This window comes from Bombus pascuorum, chromosome 10, assembly GCF_905332965.1.
Source record: "Bombus pascuorum chromosome 10, iyBomPasc1.1, whole genome shotgun sequence".
NCBI classification, from domain to species: Eukaryota; Metazoa; Arthropoda; class Insecta; order Hymenoptera; family Apidae; genus Bombus; species Bombus pascuorum.
In genome coordinates this window covers 12,063,510-12,082,144 of record NC_083497.1, presented here as the reverse complement: position 1 = coordinate 12,082,144, position 18,635 = coordinate 12,063,510, and the positions used below count along the sequence as shown (strand labels likewise).

At 37.8% G+C, this 18,635-nt stretch overlaps 3 protein-coding genes across 4 annotated transcripts in view; 2 read left to right on the top strand and 1 right to left on the bottom strand.

Moving 5' to 3' along the window:
• Positions 1-216: 216 nt before the first annotated feature.
• LOC132911517 (pyridoxine/pyridoxamine 5'-phosphate oxidase) lies at positions 217-2,504 on the top strand. The gene is made up of 6 exons (XM_060968218.1): positions 217-467; positions 885-1,033; positions 1,193-1,292; positions 1,393-1,467; positions 2,024-2,226; positions 2,297-2,504. The coding sequence occupies exons 1-6, from the start codon at positions 360-362 to the stop codon at positions 2,424-2,426; spliced, it is 765 nt and encodes a 254-aa protein (XP_060824201.1). The 5' UTR covers positions 217-359; the 3' UTR covers positions 2,427-2,504.
• Positions 2,505-3,073: 569 nt separating this feature from the next.
• Positions 3,074-18,635, top strand: part of LOC132911482 (CAD protein) — a 22,973-nt gene continuing 7,411 nt past the window's right edge. Inside the window, exons 1-14 of one of the 2 annotated variants that reach the window (XR_009659012.1) lie at positions 3,074-3,333; positions 4,005-4,143; positions 4,342-4,627; positions 4,986-5,302; positions 5,710-6,280; positions 6,395-6,628; positions 6,891-7,535; positions 7,684-8,236; positions 8,584-8,959; positions 9,187-9,613; positions 9,769-9,967; positions 10,318-10,469; positions 10,547-10,651; positions 17,859-18,107. Coding sequence is in view for 1 of the 2 variants with exons in the window: in XM_060968135.1 (XP_060824118.1) it covers positions 3,213-3,333; positions 4,005-4,143; positions 4,342-4,627; positions 4,986-5,302; positions 5,710-6,280; positions 6,395-6,628; positions 6,891-7,535; positions 7,684-8,236; positions 8,584-8,959; positions 9,187-9,613; positions 9,769-9,967; positions 10,318-10,469; positions 10,547-10,651; positions 17,859-18,107 (4,374 nt within the window). In the remaining variant the exon portion in view is untranslated. The remainder of the gene's footprint in view (positions 3,334-4,004; positions 4,144-4,341; positions 4,628-4,985; positions 5,303-5,709; positions 6,281-6,394; positions 6,629-6,890; positions 7,536-7,683; positions 8,237-8,583; positions 8,960-9,186; positions 9,614-9,768; positions 9,968-10,317; positions 10,470-10,546; positions 10,652-17,858; positions 18,108-18,635) is intronic. The other variant, XM_060968135.1, reaches the window with a different exon arrangement.
• Positions 11,834-16,743, bottom strand: LOC132911493 (uncharacterized). The gene is made up of 4 exons (XM_060968153.1): positions 16,287-16,743; positions 14,965-15,263; positions 13,098-14,884; positions 11,834-12,732 (listed from the first exon to the last, which is right to left on the bottom strand). Exons 1-4 carry the CDS (start codon positions 16,508-16,510, stop codon positions 12,127-12,129), a joined length of 2,916 nt encoding a protein of 971 aa, XP_060824136.1. The 5' UTR covers positions 16,511-16,743; the 3' UTR covers positions 11,834-12,126.

Genomic DNA, 18,635 nt, shown 5'->3' with positions numbered 1-18,635 from the left:
GTTGTTGTATCCACTGTTCGTAAAATATCTACATGTGTGTTACAGCGTTGTAAAGAAAACTATTTCAGTAAAGTATAAGTAGTCGAAAAACGAATAACACGAAAAATTCCTTTTCTCCGATAGATTTGCGTTCGCAGTACTCGGAAGGTACATTTTTCTGTTTAATTACATTTTCCATCGTTGTTATTATTATATAAGACGGTTTGCCTGAAGCTCGCATTTGTCGCGGATCGTCGATGGTGAATATGCATGGGTGATATGTAATGTTTCTATATCTATCTCCGGTGGTGTCACGAAGGAACTTGTGCGCAGAGTCAAGATAGGAGTAGTGGGAGATTTTAAGTAGAGTTGCTATATAAATGCACTTCAGTTGCATGGCAGACATTGGTCCAGTGAATACGTTGTTACGACGCGCGATAGCGTGTAGACAGATTGGAATTAACCGGCTCGGTGGCATTAGAAATATGGTAAGGAAATCGCAATTGTTAACAAAACGGTTCTCCCAGCGCATTTGCTTCTGACAGGGAAATAACATTATATAACCTACAAAGGCATTCTCTACCTAAGGTTTCAGAGGGTGTCGCATTTCAAACGAGTTACGAATCACGTTGCAATTGGACACTTTTATTTTTATACTTTTATTTTATTTTTATAAACATATACTGAAACAATACGTTTGGGGCAATTAACTGCGCTCGTTATCAGTACTTTTCTATCGCGACATCTAATATCAGATTGTAGTACTACTGTTAAATTGCAAATAAAATGTAAATCATTCTATTTATATTTTAAGTTTGAAAAACGAGTCAATCGTTGAGTCGTTGATTCAAGTGACTGATGTTTTATCATAATTGAGTCCTTTGCGAGAATCGTTGTTTGCTAAGGAATCGAAGAAAACGTTGGAACCTTCGGACCTGGCAAAAATCGAAGAGGTAGTCGATCACCCGGTCAATTTATTCCGGATTTGGCAAAATGAGGCACGCAGATACAACGCAACACTTGTGAACGTTTGCTGTTTGTCTACTACTTCGAAGTTAGTATTGACTATTTCGATCATTCCTTGATCATTCCTTTTTCCAAATTGTATCAGTATAGTCGTGATAGCTATATCTCGATATAATGCTACCGATATTTTAAAATATTTTGATCAAGTACGTCGCACAAAATCTTCAATGAAACTTTTTTATTTTAGAGATTGTAAGGTGTCTGCTAGGAACGTCGTTCTACGAGATTTCGATAACGATGGTTTTGTAATTGTAACGGACAGTAGGAGTAAAAAAGTCGATAATATAGTAAGCCTATTAACGAAAATTTTGCAGTTTCGCATCGATCATATCGCATCAAAGGTGTAGCGATCTTTTTCTCATCATTGATTGAATTTTATCGTTTCAGAACAATGTTCCGTACGTTTCCATGTGCTTCGTATGGTATCACGTAAACGAACAGCAGCAAAAAATCATGAAACAAGTGAGCAAAAATCGACTGTCGTCGTCTCCTTTTCGTCGTACTTATCATTTTAATTAAAGCATTATGATCGTCATTCTTTTTTATTATCATATAAATATATATTTAAGCTACGGCGGGAAGAACGATATGCGCCTTGTGAAAATGGATAATTAGATAGTCATGTGAAACTATTCCATAGCATGTACTAACGTATTGTTTACTGGAAAATATTATCTTCGCATGTTCAGCATTATTTCCTGAAAATATGTTTACGTGTAAAATACAAAGATAACGTTTTATATTTACTGCGGTGTTTATATTCGTATGCATCGATCGTCTGGCATCGATCGTGCGTTTTGTAATTAGGTTTTTTATGATTTATGGATTTTTATGCATTTACGGAAAAACGCAACCTTTTAGAATATTTAACTTAAATTTGGAATACTTTTCCAAAATATGTTTAACATTGAAAGAAATCTTCGCGCAGATTCCAGTTTTTTAATTACCTTCGTAAAACCGAGAATTTGCATAAATATTTGCAGATTATTTATAATGAGTGATGCGATTGATTTTGTAGGTGAGAATAGAAGGTACCATGAAGAGATTAGAGAGAAAAAGTTTCGAGCATCTCTACGAAAAAGAGCCTCTGTTTTGCAGGATACGATCCCATATATGCAATCAAGGATGCCAAGTCAATTGGGAAGAACTCAAGCAAAAACACGATGAAGTATTAGACTCGCATCGTAGAGGGGAAAATAATTTACCGATGCCGGATCACTTGTAAGTTTATCTCAATTGCACTAATACACAAGTTGATAAGGAACATTCAATATTTAAAATGTTCTTCCAGCGTTGGATATAAACTGTTTCCGACGATGATGGAATTTTATTTCGGGCGGGATTATTTTATAGCCGATCGTCTTTTATATCAGAAAAGTGCATCGGACGATTCCTGGGAGTATCATCATATAGCTGCATAATACATTAAATCGATGACAATCACGATCTTTTTCTATATATTTTGTAATAAGATTTTAAAGCAATTATTTCAAACATTATGAAGTATTATTTCTAAAACCCAATCGCCATATATCCGATCCTTTTTCGACCAATTTCCACCGATTATCGAACGATCGTAACCGAGAAATGAACGAGGAATGAATTGCCCGTAGTCTACAAGGGTTTGGTATACGATGTATAAAAGCGTAATGTACGTAAGCGCAATAAAGAATAAAAGTAGAAGGAAGAACAAATAAGATAAATATATCTCTGTTAATTTTCTATATAACCATAATGTAACCGTAAAATCAAAAATCAACGAAACGAATGTAAGTACTTGTGGCGTTTTTCTCTTGTGATTTTCATATATGTACCGTTAACAGAGTCCGAAGCGGAGAATTGTGCATGATACCGATGCATTTAGGCGCGCATTTCAAATTCAAATCCGTTGAGGAGCTACAACATGGCGCTTGCTCTGATTATAATATTCCTGAAACCAAAACCGATGTATTGGACTGACACAGATCACGTGACATGCGCATAGAATCGTACGCGCAACAAGCGGGTGAACAGTTAGACACCTATCGGCTGGAAGCAGATTTTGTGGCGCTGCATGCATGCCTTGACCAGACTAAACGATCTCATACTCATGAGACATGACACTCCAATACCTGATACTCAACGTATAAAGCGTATCTACGACCTATAATATGAGCAGTGTTCAGCGGGTCGAGAACACGCTCGGTACTCCGTGAAGAGTTTGAAAAATGCCTGAGCGTGCGACCGTTTCTGATCGTATATCTAAAACAGTCTATCTTTTACTCGAAGATGGTTCTGTCTTCGCGGGAAGACATTTCGGCGCGGAAAAACCGGTCGATGGTGAAATAGGTGAGTGTCGGAACACGTGCTCGTCCATTGTGTTGAATATGTAACACGTGCACGATTATTGTAACGATCACTTCGACTGTCGTCGTCTCCCTTTCGTCGTACTTCTCATTTTAATTAAAGCATTATGATGGTTATTCCTTTTTACTACCATATGATTATGTTTTCACGCTTCGACGGGAAGAACGATATGCGCCTTGTGAAAATGGATGATTAAAGAGCCACGTGGGACTATTCCATAGCATGTACTAGCTTATCGTTTACTGGAGAATATTATCTTTGCATGTTCGGCATTAGTTCTGGAAGAATTCATACAGAAAATATGTTTACGCATAGAATATAAAGAATACAACGTTGTTTATATTTCCTGCGGTGTTTATATTCGTATACGTTCTAAAAATTCAAGTTTCATTCTATTAGAATTTGTGTGAGTTCATTTCGTACGATTTATATTCAGTTCCTTTTCTAAATATATTCGGCGATTTAAATTCATAGTCGTGTATGTTTAGATTGGATTTTCGTATTTCGGTAGATCAAATCGAAGATAAAAGCGCTGTCTCCAATTACAAGGTTCTTTTCGTCTGATGTTCATATAGTTAGGAGATTACGGTTAGAGCTTACGAGGAACATTGTATACGTAACGTGTACTGTCCGCACTGATACATGTTTTACAGTGTTTCAGACTGGTATGGTGGGTTACCCAGAATCACTCACAGATCCTTCTTACCACGCTCAAATTTTAGTGCTGACATATCCGATAATTGGAAATTATGGAGTATTCGGCGACGAGGTGGACAACCATAAAATACCATAGTAAGAAGTTCGAAAGCAATAGCAGCTACTTAGTAGCTAGAGCAAAAAATTTCGTTGGGAAATACATTCGTAGAAATCTGTTTACCTTTCGCGATATACTTTGATCTTTCTTCGATACTCAGTTTGCTATTACAAATATCTAAAAATAGATAAGTTTTTTAACATCGATGATCGTAACAAACATGTTTTCCATTACAGTTGGTTCGAATCTCATCGAATTTGGGCGGCTGCTTTGGTGGTCGGTGAGATATGCGAAACACCGAGCCATTGGCGGCAAACCAAGACGCTGTCCAAATGGATGAAGGAACAAAATATACCAGGAATATACGAAATCGATACGAGAGCTCTGACAAAGATTATTCGCGAGAAAGGCACTATATTAGGTAGAATCGTGTTCGATCCACCAGTTTCTAATCCCGTTGCTTCCTTGATTCCTCCGATAGCGGACCCGAACGGCAGACATCTCGTCGCGGAAGTGGTCCAGGTACGCAACAGGATTCATCCCCCCGAATTCGACGCTTTATCTCATTTCGTCATTTTTTATTTTAACGTACAAACTTTTTTTCTATTTTTAATTTAAACGCGTATTCTAGTTTAGAATTTTTTAAAAATTGAAAATCGATATTGTGTCAGTTATATGATACTTGATACGATCTCGATCATTTTTGATGTGTGTAATTTTCAATGTACTTAAAAAAAAAAAAAAAAAAACTATGATATCTAATACGAACCATTTGAGATAAGGTATCGCATGCTGTTCAGACACCAAAGGATTAAAACTTCAAAGCTACTCTGAGCCTTTGGTCTTGCGTTCAAATTGATTATCGATCATTGAATTTCAGCCTGTACAAAGGACATACAATTCCGCTGGTTATCCTCGCATATGCGTAATAGACTGCGGTCTAAAGTACAATCAATTGAGATGCTTGATTAGTCGAGGTGCTCGCGTAGACGTTGTGCCTTGGAATTACGATTTAAGCAATGCCACTTACGACGGCTTGTTCCTTAGCAATGGACCAGGCGATCCGAGCAAGTGCGAAACAACGGTGGAAAGTATTCGATCCATCCTGAAATCCGACATACAGAAACCGATTTTTGGTATTTGCTTGGGTCATCAGTTGCTCTGCATCGCCGCTGGTTGCGTCACATATAAGATGAAGTATGTATTCTTCCGCTTGCCCCTAATTGCATGAGTGCGATTAGTATACCGTTTCAATTCTCGTCTGAGTGATCCTATTATTTTCTCAAAAGTAGCTAGCATACGCTAATAGGAAAACGATGTTACACTGACTTACGAGAGTATTTCAACACTTACTATACAAAGTATTACGTATATACATTCATAATACATCCGTACAAGTGTTCATATAAAATAAATTTTTCTCCTATTTTTATTTATTCGGAGTACTATTCGGTTCAATAATAAATTTGTTTACTGCTTTAGACACGTTATTTCTTCATTATATAAGTAGCTCTTTTAACAAAACGCGAGTGAATTCATTATATCTATTTAATGGTTCCGTTTAGTGGAAAAATTCTTGTGTTACATACATTTGTTACGTACAGCTACGGCAACCGCGGTCACAATCAACCAGTCACGCATCACGGAACCGGTCGCTGTTACATGACCTCGCAGAATCATGGATTTGCAGTCGATGCAAAACAATTACCAGATAATTGGGAACCACTCTTCACCAATACCAACGACAATAGCAACGAAGGTGTCGTACATTCGACGCTTCCTTACTTTTCCGTTCAGTTTCATCCGGAGCACACTGCCGGTCCTCAAGATCTGGAATGTCTGTTCGATGTATTTTTGGAGGCCGTGATCGACAATGCGAGCAAAAAACAATCAATTTCTATGAAGGAAAGACTTAATAAAAAATTGAGCTACAATAGCGACAACGTGATAGATTTACCTATACGACCGAAAAAGGTGTTGATCTTGGGATCGGGTGGTCTCAGTATCGGTCAAGCGGGTGAATTCGATTATTCCGGATCGCAAGCGATCAAGGCGTTACGCGAAGAATGCGTGCAGACGTTACTGATCAATCCAAATATAGCGACCGTGCAAACGTCAAAAGGCATGGCGGATAAGGTTTACTTTTTGCCGATAATACCGGAATACGTGGAACAGGTATATTGATATATTTGAATCCTGAAGAATTCTAAAGAGAAGCCGCTTTTCTTTTCTGGCAAATTTTGACGAACTCGGCGTGGACGTAGAATTTTATGTCTTTGAATATTTCAGGTAATACAATCGGAGCGACCCGATGGTGTCCTCTTGACATTTGGCGGACAGACTGCTCTCAATTGTGGCGTCGAACTCGAGAAGAATGGAGTATTCAAGAAATATAATATCAGAATTTTAGGAACGCCTATACAGTCGATTATAGAGACGGAAGATAGAAAGATCTTCGCAGAACGTATCGCGGAGATCAATGAAAACGTGGCGCCAAGTGCGGCGGTCTATTCTATCGAAGAGGTAAGAGAATCGCAAGTCTCACGATTAATTCGGGTTTGAGGTGGCGGATCTGAATTGTGAGAGTCCATCTTCGATGATCTATACTTTCGGAAAATACAGATTCTTACACAGGCTATCGGTGCCTTAAAGTACAATCTATTCATTGAGTTTATTCATTATCGATATTCAATTGATTATTCACTGAGAGAAGGATATTTGTTGATTTTTCTGGAAATTGAAAAGTAATTACAACTATTATTATTTACATAATTTACTCAATCAGGCATTAGATGCAGCAGAAAAATTGGGCTACCCGGTAATGGCTAGAGCAGCGTTTTCTCTTGGAGGATTGGGGTCCGGCTTCGCGAACTCCAAGAAAGAGCTACGAAACCTCGCGCAACAAGCGTTCGCTCATTCGACTCAATTGATCATCGATAAATCGTTGAAAGGCTGGAAAGAGGTGGAATACGAGGTCGTTCGGGATGCGTACGACAATTGTATCACAGTTTGCAACATGGAGAACGTGGATCCTCTCGGCATCCATACCGGAGAATCGATCGTAATCGCTCCAAGTCAAACACTGTCCAATATGGAATATAATATGCTTCGTACGACCGCTATCAATGTGATTAGACATTTTGGAATTGTCGGCGAATGCAATATCCAATACGCGCTGAATCCAAACACCAAGGAGTATTATATAATCGAAGTAAATGCCAGATTATCCCGTAGCTCGGCACTAGCAAGCAAAGCTACTGGTTATCCGTTGGCTTATGTAGCCGCAAAACTTGCTCTTGGTATTCGTTTGCCGGATATCCACAATTCCGTTACAGGAAAGACTACAGCTTGTTTCGAGCCTAGTCTAGATTATTGCGTGGTTAAAATACCAAGATGGGATCTGAGCAAATTTCAACGAGTCAGTACAAAGGTATACACGTTAGACCAGTACATAAATTTGTGCAATTTTCTTCTTTTTTTTTTTTTTTTAATGTAATTATTTAATGCAAGATGATGTTCGCAACTGGACCAAACCATAGCATAAAAATTGAAAAACAACAAACTTAAAATGATTCTAGATTGGTAGCTCTATGAAAAGCGTGGGAGAAGTGATGGCGATTGGTCGCAAATTCGAAGAAGCTTTTCAGAAAGCGTTGAGGATGGTTGACGAGAACATCAATGGTTTCGACCCGTACGTGAAAACTCCCAATGACGAAGAATTGGAAAAGCCAACTGATAAAAGAATGTTCGTCCTTGCAGCGTCCATAAAGGCTGGATATACGATCGATCGATTGTACGAACTCACAAAAATAGACAGGTGGTTTTTGCACAAAATGAAAAATATTATCGATTATTATTTAGTATTGGAGAGCACAGATCATACAAAGTTATCGCACGAGGTTTTATTACGAGCGAAGCAAATTGGATTTTCCGATAAACAGATAGCGGCTGCGGTTAAGAGTTCGGAATTAGCAGTTAGAATACAAAGACAGGAGAGTAATATACGACCGATGGTCAAACAGATAGACACAGTTGCGGCGGAGTGGCCAGCGACGACGAATTACCTTTATTTGACATATAATGGCACTACACACGATGTAGAATTCCCTGGCGGATACACCATGGTTATAGGCAAGTAACGAAGAAGCTTAACCAAAAAATGGACAAAAAGACAGACTAAAATTCCTTTTCATGACCATAACGAAATATTGCGTTAACGTAAGATTGGCTCTTACTGAATTACTGATATAACACTAATTTCTTACAAATAGATAGAAAGAACATAACAAACTTTTAATACTATTAGATTATTTAGAATTATTTTTTAGTTGATTTTTCCTTGCTTTATCAAAAATGACTTTTTTTCATATGAAAAGAGGAAGTCGAATTTATCTATTAATGAAGCAGCTTGAGTATCAAAAACAATTGGAGAATTGGGTATGTTTTTAATGAATAATCGTGAATAACATTTTCCTTAGGATCTGGAGTTTATCGAATTGGTAGCTCGGTAGAATTCGACTGGTGTGCAGTTAGTTGTTTGCGCGAATTACGAAATTTGGGGAGAAAGACGATCATGGTGAACTACAATCCGGAAACAGTTAGTACCGACTACGATATGAGCGATCGATTGTACTTCGAAGAAATATCGTTCGAAGTCGTGATGGATATTTACGATCACGAATGTCCGGAAGGAATAATTTTATCGATGGGCGGCCAATTGCCGAACAATATCGCTATGGATCTTCACAGACAACAAGCTAGAATTCTTGGAACTTCACCGGAATCTGTCGATGGAGCTGAAAATCGTTTCAAATTTTCTCGTATGTTGGATGGCATTGGAATTTCGCAACCCAGGTAAATCATTATTAACGCAACTTATGACGAATTATTTTTTTTTACGAAAATTATACAAAAATACACAGAATGCGTATAATTTAGAAATATGCGTATACAAAGTACAGTACATGTTATAATATTTAATCAATAAACGCGGTCTAGTTATCGCATTTCTAGTATTACTCGTACATAGTCGAACTAAACAATTAAAGTATTAACCTAATGTAAATATAATGATCGCTCAGGTGGAAGGAGTTGACCAACTTGAAGTCCGCGATCGAATTTTGCGAAGAAGTCGGTTATCCGTGTTTAGTGCGTCCTTCTTACGTATTGAGCGGTGCTGCCATGAACGTGGCCCATTCGCATAACGACCTCGAGTCGTATTTAAAAAGCGCCAGCGAAGTGAACAAGGAGCATCCAGTGGTTATATCAAAGTTTATTCTCGAAGCGAAGGAGATAGACGTGGATGCGGTTGCGTATGATGGAATTATTCTTTGCATGGCGGTATCAGAACACGTGGAGAACGCTGGTGTTCATTCGGGTGACGCTACTCTGGTCACACCACCTCAGGATATCAACGCGGAGACCTTGACGAAGATTAAAATGATGTCCAAGGCCATTGCCGCGTCTCTTGGCGTCACTGGTCCCTTTAACATGCAACTGATCGCAAAGGTAACATTTTTGAAAAGAAGTTTCCAAATTAGCATGAAAAATTCGCGACGATAGGCTCGACGATATTCATTCGGCGGTATTTATAGTCAATTCCTCGAGGGAATATGGAAATGTTGAGGAAGAAAAATAAATGGTGACGTATCTTTTGTCCACAGGACAACGAGCTGAAGGTGATCGAGTGCAACGTTAGAGTATCAAGATCTTTCCCGTTCGTATCGAAAACTCTGGATCATAATTTCGTAGCTATGGCTACGCGATTGATCGTCGGCGAGCCTGTAGATCCAGTGGACGTACTTGCTGGATGTGGCAAAGTCGGTGTTAAAGTGCCACAATTTTCTTTCTCGCGTCTTGCTGGTAAGTGCATATCTCGCGACACTATGTCGTTCATGCAACGCCACGAACAAAGTATCTTGCCACGGTATATTGTTCCTGCAAGACTATGCACGGAATATTTTGTGTTTATTCTTCGCTGTTTCCAATTGAATATCGCTTACTAGCTTTTGCTTAGATATTCCGTGTCTATATCGATTTACAGCCATCTTTTACTTTGTCAAATCCTTTTTTTAAAAATTATTTTTTCAATAAGTAGTTTGTATTTTCTGCATGCAACAAACCAAATGAAAAAGCCTTATGGTTCCTGTGGGACGTTAAATTATGCTTTCTCAAAATATGAACCTGAAGAATAACGCTTTACGATTGAATAGGCGCCGACGTAATGTTAGGAGTTGAGATGGTATCCACAGGGGAAGTCGCCTGTTTCGGAGACAATCGGTACGAGGCTTACTTGAAGGGAATGATGAGTACCGGTTTTCATATACCACAGAAAGGCATCTTGCTCTCGATCGGAAGTTTCAAGGTATTTCATTTTGCCACGTAGAGATTTGATGATTATAAACGATTGGTGCAATGTCCCAGCGTGGTTCTTGATTACAGCACAAAATGGAACTGTTACCCTCTATTCGTAGTCTTCACAAGATGGGTTATAAATTATACGCCAGCATGGGGACCGCAGATTTCTACACAGAGCACGGAGTAGAGGTAATGAGTATTCTCTATTAGAAACTTAAAATATATATTTAAATATTTACAGTTACAATTCATACGAACGTGTGTTAAGGTTGACTTAAAAGAATTTCCTAAAACTTAATTTAATACTAAGCGCTAATAGTTCGATACTTTCGTTACAATTAATGCATATGTTGCGTCGCTTTAATCGTTTAATTCTAATGCCTTTAACGCAACTGTCGCGTGTTCACGAGATAACTGTGAAATATACAAAAAGAAACGATAGATATGATCTACGTTATTCCACATTGATCTACATTATTAATTATCTCTTATCAGATATCGTTAAACCGCTGAGAACTGTAAGAATTCAGAGTTAGATTACTTAACTTAGAAATTTTTAACTTGGTTTAGATTTGCTCCTAATCTTATACAAAACGTTGTAATAAAACGATAATATTCGAAAGTTAAAGTTAAGTCATTCCTAATGACAAAAAACTGTAATTCCAAAAGTGGAGCTATATTTTAACATCAGCGAATGTACTAAATGTCATTTTATCACGTTTGCTCTGCTATAATAGAAATCTCTTTATTAGAAAAAAAATTTAGTTAATATTTGATTAACACTTTAGCTGTTACTAAAGTTGGATTTCTCTTCTGCAAATATGAAAATTCTATTAGAAATAACTTCTAGATTATTTGAATGAATCGCGGTCAAAAATATACAAATGACTAAGTAGTATCATTGCGCGATATTACAATATCTAACGAAGACTAAAACTACATAGTTGCGTTAGTAATATTACCGGAACGATCGATGGACGCAGCATATGCATAAAAGATAGCAGCGTAAGTGTTAAACAAGTCGCCGATTAAACCATTAATTTGGACGTAATCAATCATAACGTAACAAATAAGACGAACAGGCAGTGGGGAAAATTGGTGAACTGTAATTACAAAGTGTGTCCCAGGTTCTTTATCGCAAAACGTAGCTACCTTATTCTGTGGATAAAAATAAAAATACATCACATAAAATCATAAGCGATGATATTGCAAATCCCAAGTATAAAATTCACTTTAGAATTTACTATTGTTTGTGCAATCGTGTTGCTACGAATAAACTTAGGAAAATAAGTGAACTATTTCTTGAGAATTGAACGTTAATCTTGTATACTTATGTAATGAAATTGAGAAATTGATAGAAAGTGTAGCTGATCGGTTTAACAACCGAGAGGTTCATTTATTTGTTATAGTTGTACTTATACAATACACTAACACCGTTTGGTTCAAAGAAACCTGGGATACCCTAAGTAAACTTTCCGTTCTCCAATTAAGTCCAGATAAGTGGAGTTCTACTTATGCTATTAAGTTTTCTAAATAAGCAATTAAGAATCGCGTCCAATCATCTGTAAGTATAAATAACATTAAATAACAATAAATTACAGATTACTTGCAAAAGGTTGAGAAATTTATTAGGTAACGAAGGAATTAGTTGTGCGTGGTCGCTTCTAAATGTACGTGGATTCACTTCCTGAAAGTTTTTGGACACGAACAGTCGGTTTGTTTGGTCGAGGTTCGTCGATTTTCAATTCTGACACATGATTTTCGCTTATTGAACTTTGAGCGGCCACCTTATCATTCGTAACTTCTAAATTTAATTCGTTCGGCTCTTCGTAATGCCTTTCATGAACGATTACTTTAACATCTTGAACATTAACTTGTTTTTGCGGCAATTTCACGCTCGGCCTAGGAATTGGCTCGATGAATTTCTGGCTAACTTGATTCGAGCCTTGCGTGAAACGATTGTTCAACGATCCAACGTATATGGGTTTCTTTGGATTTCTCTCCGGAGTATCTGGTGGTTGGTTTCCTGGTTTCGCAACAGCTACTTCCTTCCTGACAATTTTGATCTTGTCGCGATAAGCTAGCGCATCTTCCGTATATCTTTGACGCTCGAAAAGTAATATAGATAGTCTGTCCGCGTGATCAAGGTACATCTTTTTCTGTCGATGTGCTTGATACTGATTACATCGTTCGGCAATTTGGATGAAATGCCGTATGAAGAAGCCTAAAAGAATGCACAACCTCGGCCCCTCCAAGTCGGCGCAACGAGTCTGTAAAAAAATGGAGACAAATAGAGTAATAGTTTCTCTATAATCCAGAGATCATCCTATATCATTGGCAGATAAGATTAAGTATTGCGGAACACAAATAAATGAATAGTATTGTTCCTTATCGAATATACAGCGAAAAGTATTAATTACGTTGTCAGTCAAATCTTTTTCAAAAGAATCCTTGAGGTGAAAACTTGATCAATAATAATTTAGACGAAAAAGATATTTCGTGATATACATATGTATGACTCTCGAACACGTTACAACGAGTTACGTACGTCGTCGAAATAGAATACGTGTATTCGATGACGATTCTTTTAGATAAAAGCGTCGATAGAAACAGCTTATCATAAAATAGGTCTTACAGCGATTTCGATGATAGAGTCGGTGGCCTTGCGAGGGACAATTAACGACCTATTAGTGACCAACTTGACGGATGGTTTGTGTCCCTGTTTCTTCACCGTGTCCCAAAAGCCTTTCATATCGTATCTTTCATTTTGCTCGGTACGATCTTCGTACGTTTGATACATCGAATTCGGAACGTGTTGTGTCAGTTTCGGATTAACCAACGTCAACGTGTCAGCCGTCAATATCTTCAGTAACATCTCGTAGTCCAACCGCGGGAAGAAATCGTTACTGTATCGAATATTCTCCATTGCATGAAAAATGTACATTATCGGATTCTCTGTGATACGTTTCAATTGCTTCTGCGTGTGCAGCAAATGATTACAGGGTATACTTTGAAAGAGATTCCTACTTCTGATGAAGTAATCGCTAAGATTAGGTTCGTTTTGACTAATGCTGTAATACAGAGAATTCAGAAACATTAACAAACACTCTCCCAATCTACTATCTGGCCATTTCGACGGGTTAGCGTTCTCTTCGATCATCCAGAATAATTTGTGCCTGATGTGAGCAGTGGTTAGACCGAACATAGTATCAAAAATAGGTCTGAGGAAAGTCTTGTGAAGCATCAGAGCGATCAAATACACTTGTACTTGGGCCTGTGTCATGCAGGTTTCAAGGTATCTTTCGGCTGCCGGGAACGTGAGCTGCCATTGCAGATCCTCGATGAGATTGCTATTTCCATTCCTCGGCACGAAGCCTTCTGGAACGACGTAGCATCCAAAGTCTTTAACCTTCTCCACGTCGTTGTTATTTGGCCAGGTGTGTCGTGTCCTCTCCAGCCATTCTTGAGCGCAGATAGGCCACTCTAACCAAATTGCAGGGATGATCTCGTATTGTTCCACTTTACTGTGCTTCAAGGTTTTACCGATCATGATTTTGTCACAATAGAGCACGCACCCTTCTCGTCTGGTATCGTCCACGGATTCCTGATCAAAATTCAACGACTCTCCCAACCGATGTACAAACACTTTCATAAAGTGTTTCATAAACTCAGTGCTGCTTATATAAAACAAATTATAGTTGTACCGGCTCAAGGCCATTTTAATTCTTTGTTGTTTATGATCCAGCTTCTGCATCTTCTCTGTTTTCGGATTGTAGAGATTCCCATCGGCCGTATACGTGACTTTCTTGAAACAACGACGCGGAAACTCTCCGCTCGTTATCCAATATTCGTCCAGCTCGTCGTAGCTAGAGCTCTGAGAGAATTTGGAGTTCCTACTCGGATTGCAACTGCTATCGCTGCTATATGCATAATTGTCGGATCGATATCCAGAACTGTTGCTGCTCGTGGGATCTTGATTGTTAGGTCCTTGGAACTTTTGTCGCGGCATTTGTTTCTCCCATCGACGACTCCCTCGGTTCTGTAATTCCTCCTTCGTCTGTGGTCTTTTGTTCGAACGTTTTCTTTCTTCCGCATCGGAGGACCCGTTGTCGTAATCAGGCTCCTCTGTAATTTTCCTATTACGATTGGAATGTAAAAAGCTTCCATTCTCGACTTCCTCGTCACACAGATTAGGCAAAGATCTCGTATGCTTGAAATTAGAGTTTTTAGGCATCTCTAGTTTAGATTTGCTAGAATTGACCGAGTGGACAGATAAATTTGATCGAGATTTTGGACCGTAAATGCTACCATCGCTGTATAGCTCGTCGTCGTTCTCTGCTATCGACGTTAGGTCCACGTCGTCTTCTCTCGTTGCTTTTCTCGACGCTATAAACTTGTCGAGAACCTGCAGTTGCACGTAACCTGCGACAATGTAAACGCAATTTGCTTACCCCTCGAGTATTTTACTTTATAACCAGACTACGCCACGTATCGTCACCTACCTTCTTGGTTCGTTGGTTTCAACAATATGTTATATACAGTTGTATCGTTCACATTACTATAGTGTGACTGATAACCTTCTTCCGTGATATCAATGTTATCGTGAACCGTGTAAATTCGTACCGGCTGCAAAGGTTCGATGGTTGGTCTAAAGGATTGTCGCATTGAAGTGAAACCGAGGTGACGAGCGATGTGTTCCTGAAGAATGTCCGGAAGCAGCACGTGCTTTTGAGGAGGCAAACGTTTGTTCATTTCCATTTCGCGCGAAGATGCCATAGTTTCCTTTACGTGCTTGATTTCTCTGAAAAACATCACTATGTATAAGATTTTATTTTCTGCTTAACCACTGATAAAATCGTATTATCACCAGTTAAAGTTATCGAGTTTGTCGTAATCGTGCCACCGATCGAGAACTAAAGATTCGCTTATTTGTTCGATTATTCGGAAGAATACTTTTTCAACATATACGCTACTGTTCGCGAGTATCTGTACACTTTCTGCATTATTGCGAATATGTAAAATGTATCTTTTACGTATCTTTATTTGCTCTTGCCTTCCGGCTTTGCGATTTACGTTGTGCAAAACGTACATATAAACGATAATGTTAATAATGTATAAAATATGCTTTCTCTTAAATAAAACCCTTTAGTATATTTGAAGGGTTCGTAACAGGAACACTTCTCCAGGTGTGCGAACGTTCCCATTTTTTTTTTTTTTTTTTTTAAACAGAATATTCTCTGTGTTATGTAATTCTTACAAAAACAGCTTTAATTACGTCACAGAAGAATTATATTTAATTGTATCAGCGAGTTATTTAATTGGTTGTTTAATCAATCGATCAATCTTCATTCGGTAATAAGTCAAAAGATTGGTCATTTTTTAAAATATTATTCCTATCGTGCTGTGAATCTAAAGCTTGCTGTTTGCGATGTGTCGTGTGAGACAGACGCACGCGAAAAAATATCGTTTGCTGTACGCTTCATGGCGGCGACCAGTGTAAAACCATTTCTGTTAAGTTTTGCTACTATTCATAAAATAGCAAAAATATGTGAAACAACGCACATCCACGTTTCATACACTGCACGCACGCGTCTCGGTGAGCTTAACTTCCGGTTCCGTAACGAGCTCCTTCGTTTCCACTTGTGATTTTGTCTCGAGTCGATCGTATACAGGTAGCGGACATCGATGGAAACGATAATTAACGTCGATTAGTATAAATAAGAGAGCAACAGCTGGATAAAGTTGCTAATTGCTGCCGTTGTCCAGATACTTGAGAACGGTAGCGTAACACAATTAGTACGCGAACCTTAAAATGATATCTTACTCTTCGTAATTTCCAAAGAATTGGACGCACATCATGAGATTGTTCAATACGAACATCTCTGGATTCCTTTCGATAGATCTCCTCAAAATGATCAATTCCGGATCGTTGTATTCCTCGCTTTTCGTAGTCGAGTTCTCGCTACTTTGAAAGTTGTCGTTGCTGCCACGCTTCCTGTTTCCTTTCCCCTTTCCTTTCCGTCTCATCTTCTGACTAGAATTCCCCATTTTTAATTCTCACAGAAATTACTCTCTAAAACGATCGTTTATTGTAACTAGAAACTTCCTTCCGTCACCTTGCCCGACGACAAAACGTTATTCGTTGATTCTGACACTTTAACGGAGAATCAACGTCCGCGGTCATGACGCATATAAGCCCGTAAAGAACACGTATTCACTCGTCGATGAGACAATAATCCAATCGTGAGGTACCACTGCCGATAAATACTTAGCTATCGTTATCAACAGACAACAGAATAGGTTTAATCGCTCGCTATCGGCTATCGACAAGCTGAACGCGAACGGGTTTTCTACCAACAATGTCACGACTTTCTTATATCATAAGCGTGCTATGATTGGAGAATGATTTTTCAACATTTCAAAGACCAAGGGTGTTAACAAGTCGAAACAAACATATCGTGATCTTGGATCGTTCGTGTTTTCTCACAATTTCCAAACGATCATCGTCCTCGAAACCGAAGAAAAATGAACCTTTGTAGGTCTTCTCTTCTAATCGTTGTTCCTTTTTTACATTCAATTTCAACTATTTTGCCATCTTCCGTAACAACTTGTAAAAGATAGGGGAATTTTGAAATACTTCAACGTGTATATCGAGAAAAATGCTAAAATAGGAGAGTTTAATCAAGGAGAGCTACACGTTAGTGAACATTTTTCGCTACATTTATTTCCTAATTACTGGAAGTAACCAAAATTATGCAAAATTTCTCCTGTGTCTATATTTATTACAACGTATGTAACACACGTATGCATAAAATTTATATTACGATGAAATACGACAAAAGTTTTCTAGAGTTTTTCAGTAAACGTAACTTACACGTGTCCTAATTACTATGAGGGGTAGTTGTATATGAAAAATCAGTCGAATGATTCGTATTATTCCAAAATACAAGATATTTTAATAAAAACGTTTTATTATATATAATCCAATAAGTGTCATAGATAAAAATATACTAAGAGGAAGGTTGATATATCTAATCTTAATGCCGGATAAAGTGCCGGTCGGAATAATTGCGAATGAATTCTGATAGATTGTATTAAATATATTCGTCAATCTTAAACAGTGGATACCATATATTTTTCAGATTGATATATGTGCTTAAATTCTCACTGAAGTATATACATTTCTAACTCTGATGTAATACTCGTTTATCACAATTCGATATCGTTTCAGAAATTCGGTGTAACTCGTAGTATGTAATTTAAGTTTATTGTCGCATAGATACGTTAAAATACCTATCTCAAGAATGCGATAAGCAGCATTTATTGGGAAAAAAAAGTTTGCAAGAAAACAATATCCGACTGAATAAAGGAACCAGTAAATGTTTTTAAAAAATAGGTGGAACCTGTTCAATGGACTTTCGAGAATATCACTGTCAATGAAGATTCCAGCCCCAGTGAACTTCGACACTTGGCTGATTTCCTTTCGAAGAAACAATTCGATCTCGTCATTAATTTGCCAATGAGAAACGGCGGGGTGCGTCGTGTTTCCAATTTTATGACGCATGGTTACAGAACCAGAAGACTCGCTGTCGACTATTCCGTTCCTTTGATTACAGATGTTAAGTGCGCGAAATTACTCGTCGAGGTAAGTAGAAATTTTCAGTATCCTTCCCTTGTAACTGGATTTGATACATAGATTGAAATCGTTTAATAAAAGGACAAACACTTTCATGCGATAATTCATTTGCAGTGAGTCGCAAGACGAAATAACGAATATATCGCTGACTAAATAAGCTTTTTTTGTATAAAAACGACAATCCTCGATTCTCTTTTAAACAACGAATTTATAATACATTTATGCAAATATATTTTTATAAATATGTACAAACGTGGAAATAGAATTTAAGGAGATTTGATTCAGTTACAGATGTATTTATAACGATATAAAAAAGAATCGAAATATAAAAATTGGAATATCGTAACCATATAAAATGCTCGTAAATAATAAAAGTTGATTATAAAAACATTTGTATTAGACCCTATGTTAGCTTCACTCCATTCGTTCAGTGTTATCAGTTCTTAAATCTCTTAGAACTCATTTTTAACACATTCTGTGTCTTATCGCCGAATAGCTGTAGTCATGATATCAAACAAATCATATGGATTAGCGAAA

What these genes read in the sequence shown, in the direction of transcription:
- LOC132911517 (XM_060968218.1), top strand. Translation starts at nt 360, where the DNA reads ATGCACTTCAGTTGCATGGCAGACATTGGTCCAGTGAATACGTTGTTA. An exon ending in TCGGTGGCATTAGAAATATG is followed by an intron (nt 468 to 884) that starts GTAAGGAAATCG and finishes TTGTTTGCTAAG; the next exon opens with GAATCGAAGAAAACGTTGGA. An exon ending in TGTTTGTCTACTACTTCGAA is followed by an intron (nt 1,034 to 1,192) that starts GTTAGTATTGAC and finishes TTTTTATTTTAG; the next exon opens with AGATTGTAAGGTGTCTGCTA.
- LOC132911493 (XM_060968153.1), bottom strand. Translation starts at nt 16,510, where the DNA reads ATGGGGAATTCTAGTCAGAAGATGAGACGGAAAGGAAAGGGGAAAGGA. An exon ending in TTCTTTGGAAATTACGAAGA is followed by an intron (nt 15,264 to 16,286) that starts GTAAGATATCAT and finishes GATGTTTTTCAG; the next exon opens with AGAAATCAAGCACGTAAAGG. An exon ending in ACTCTATCATCGAAATCGCT is followed by an intron (nt 12,733 to 13,097) that starts GTAAGACCTATT and finishes ATTTTTTTACAG; the next exon opens with ACTCGTTGCGCCGACTTGGA.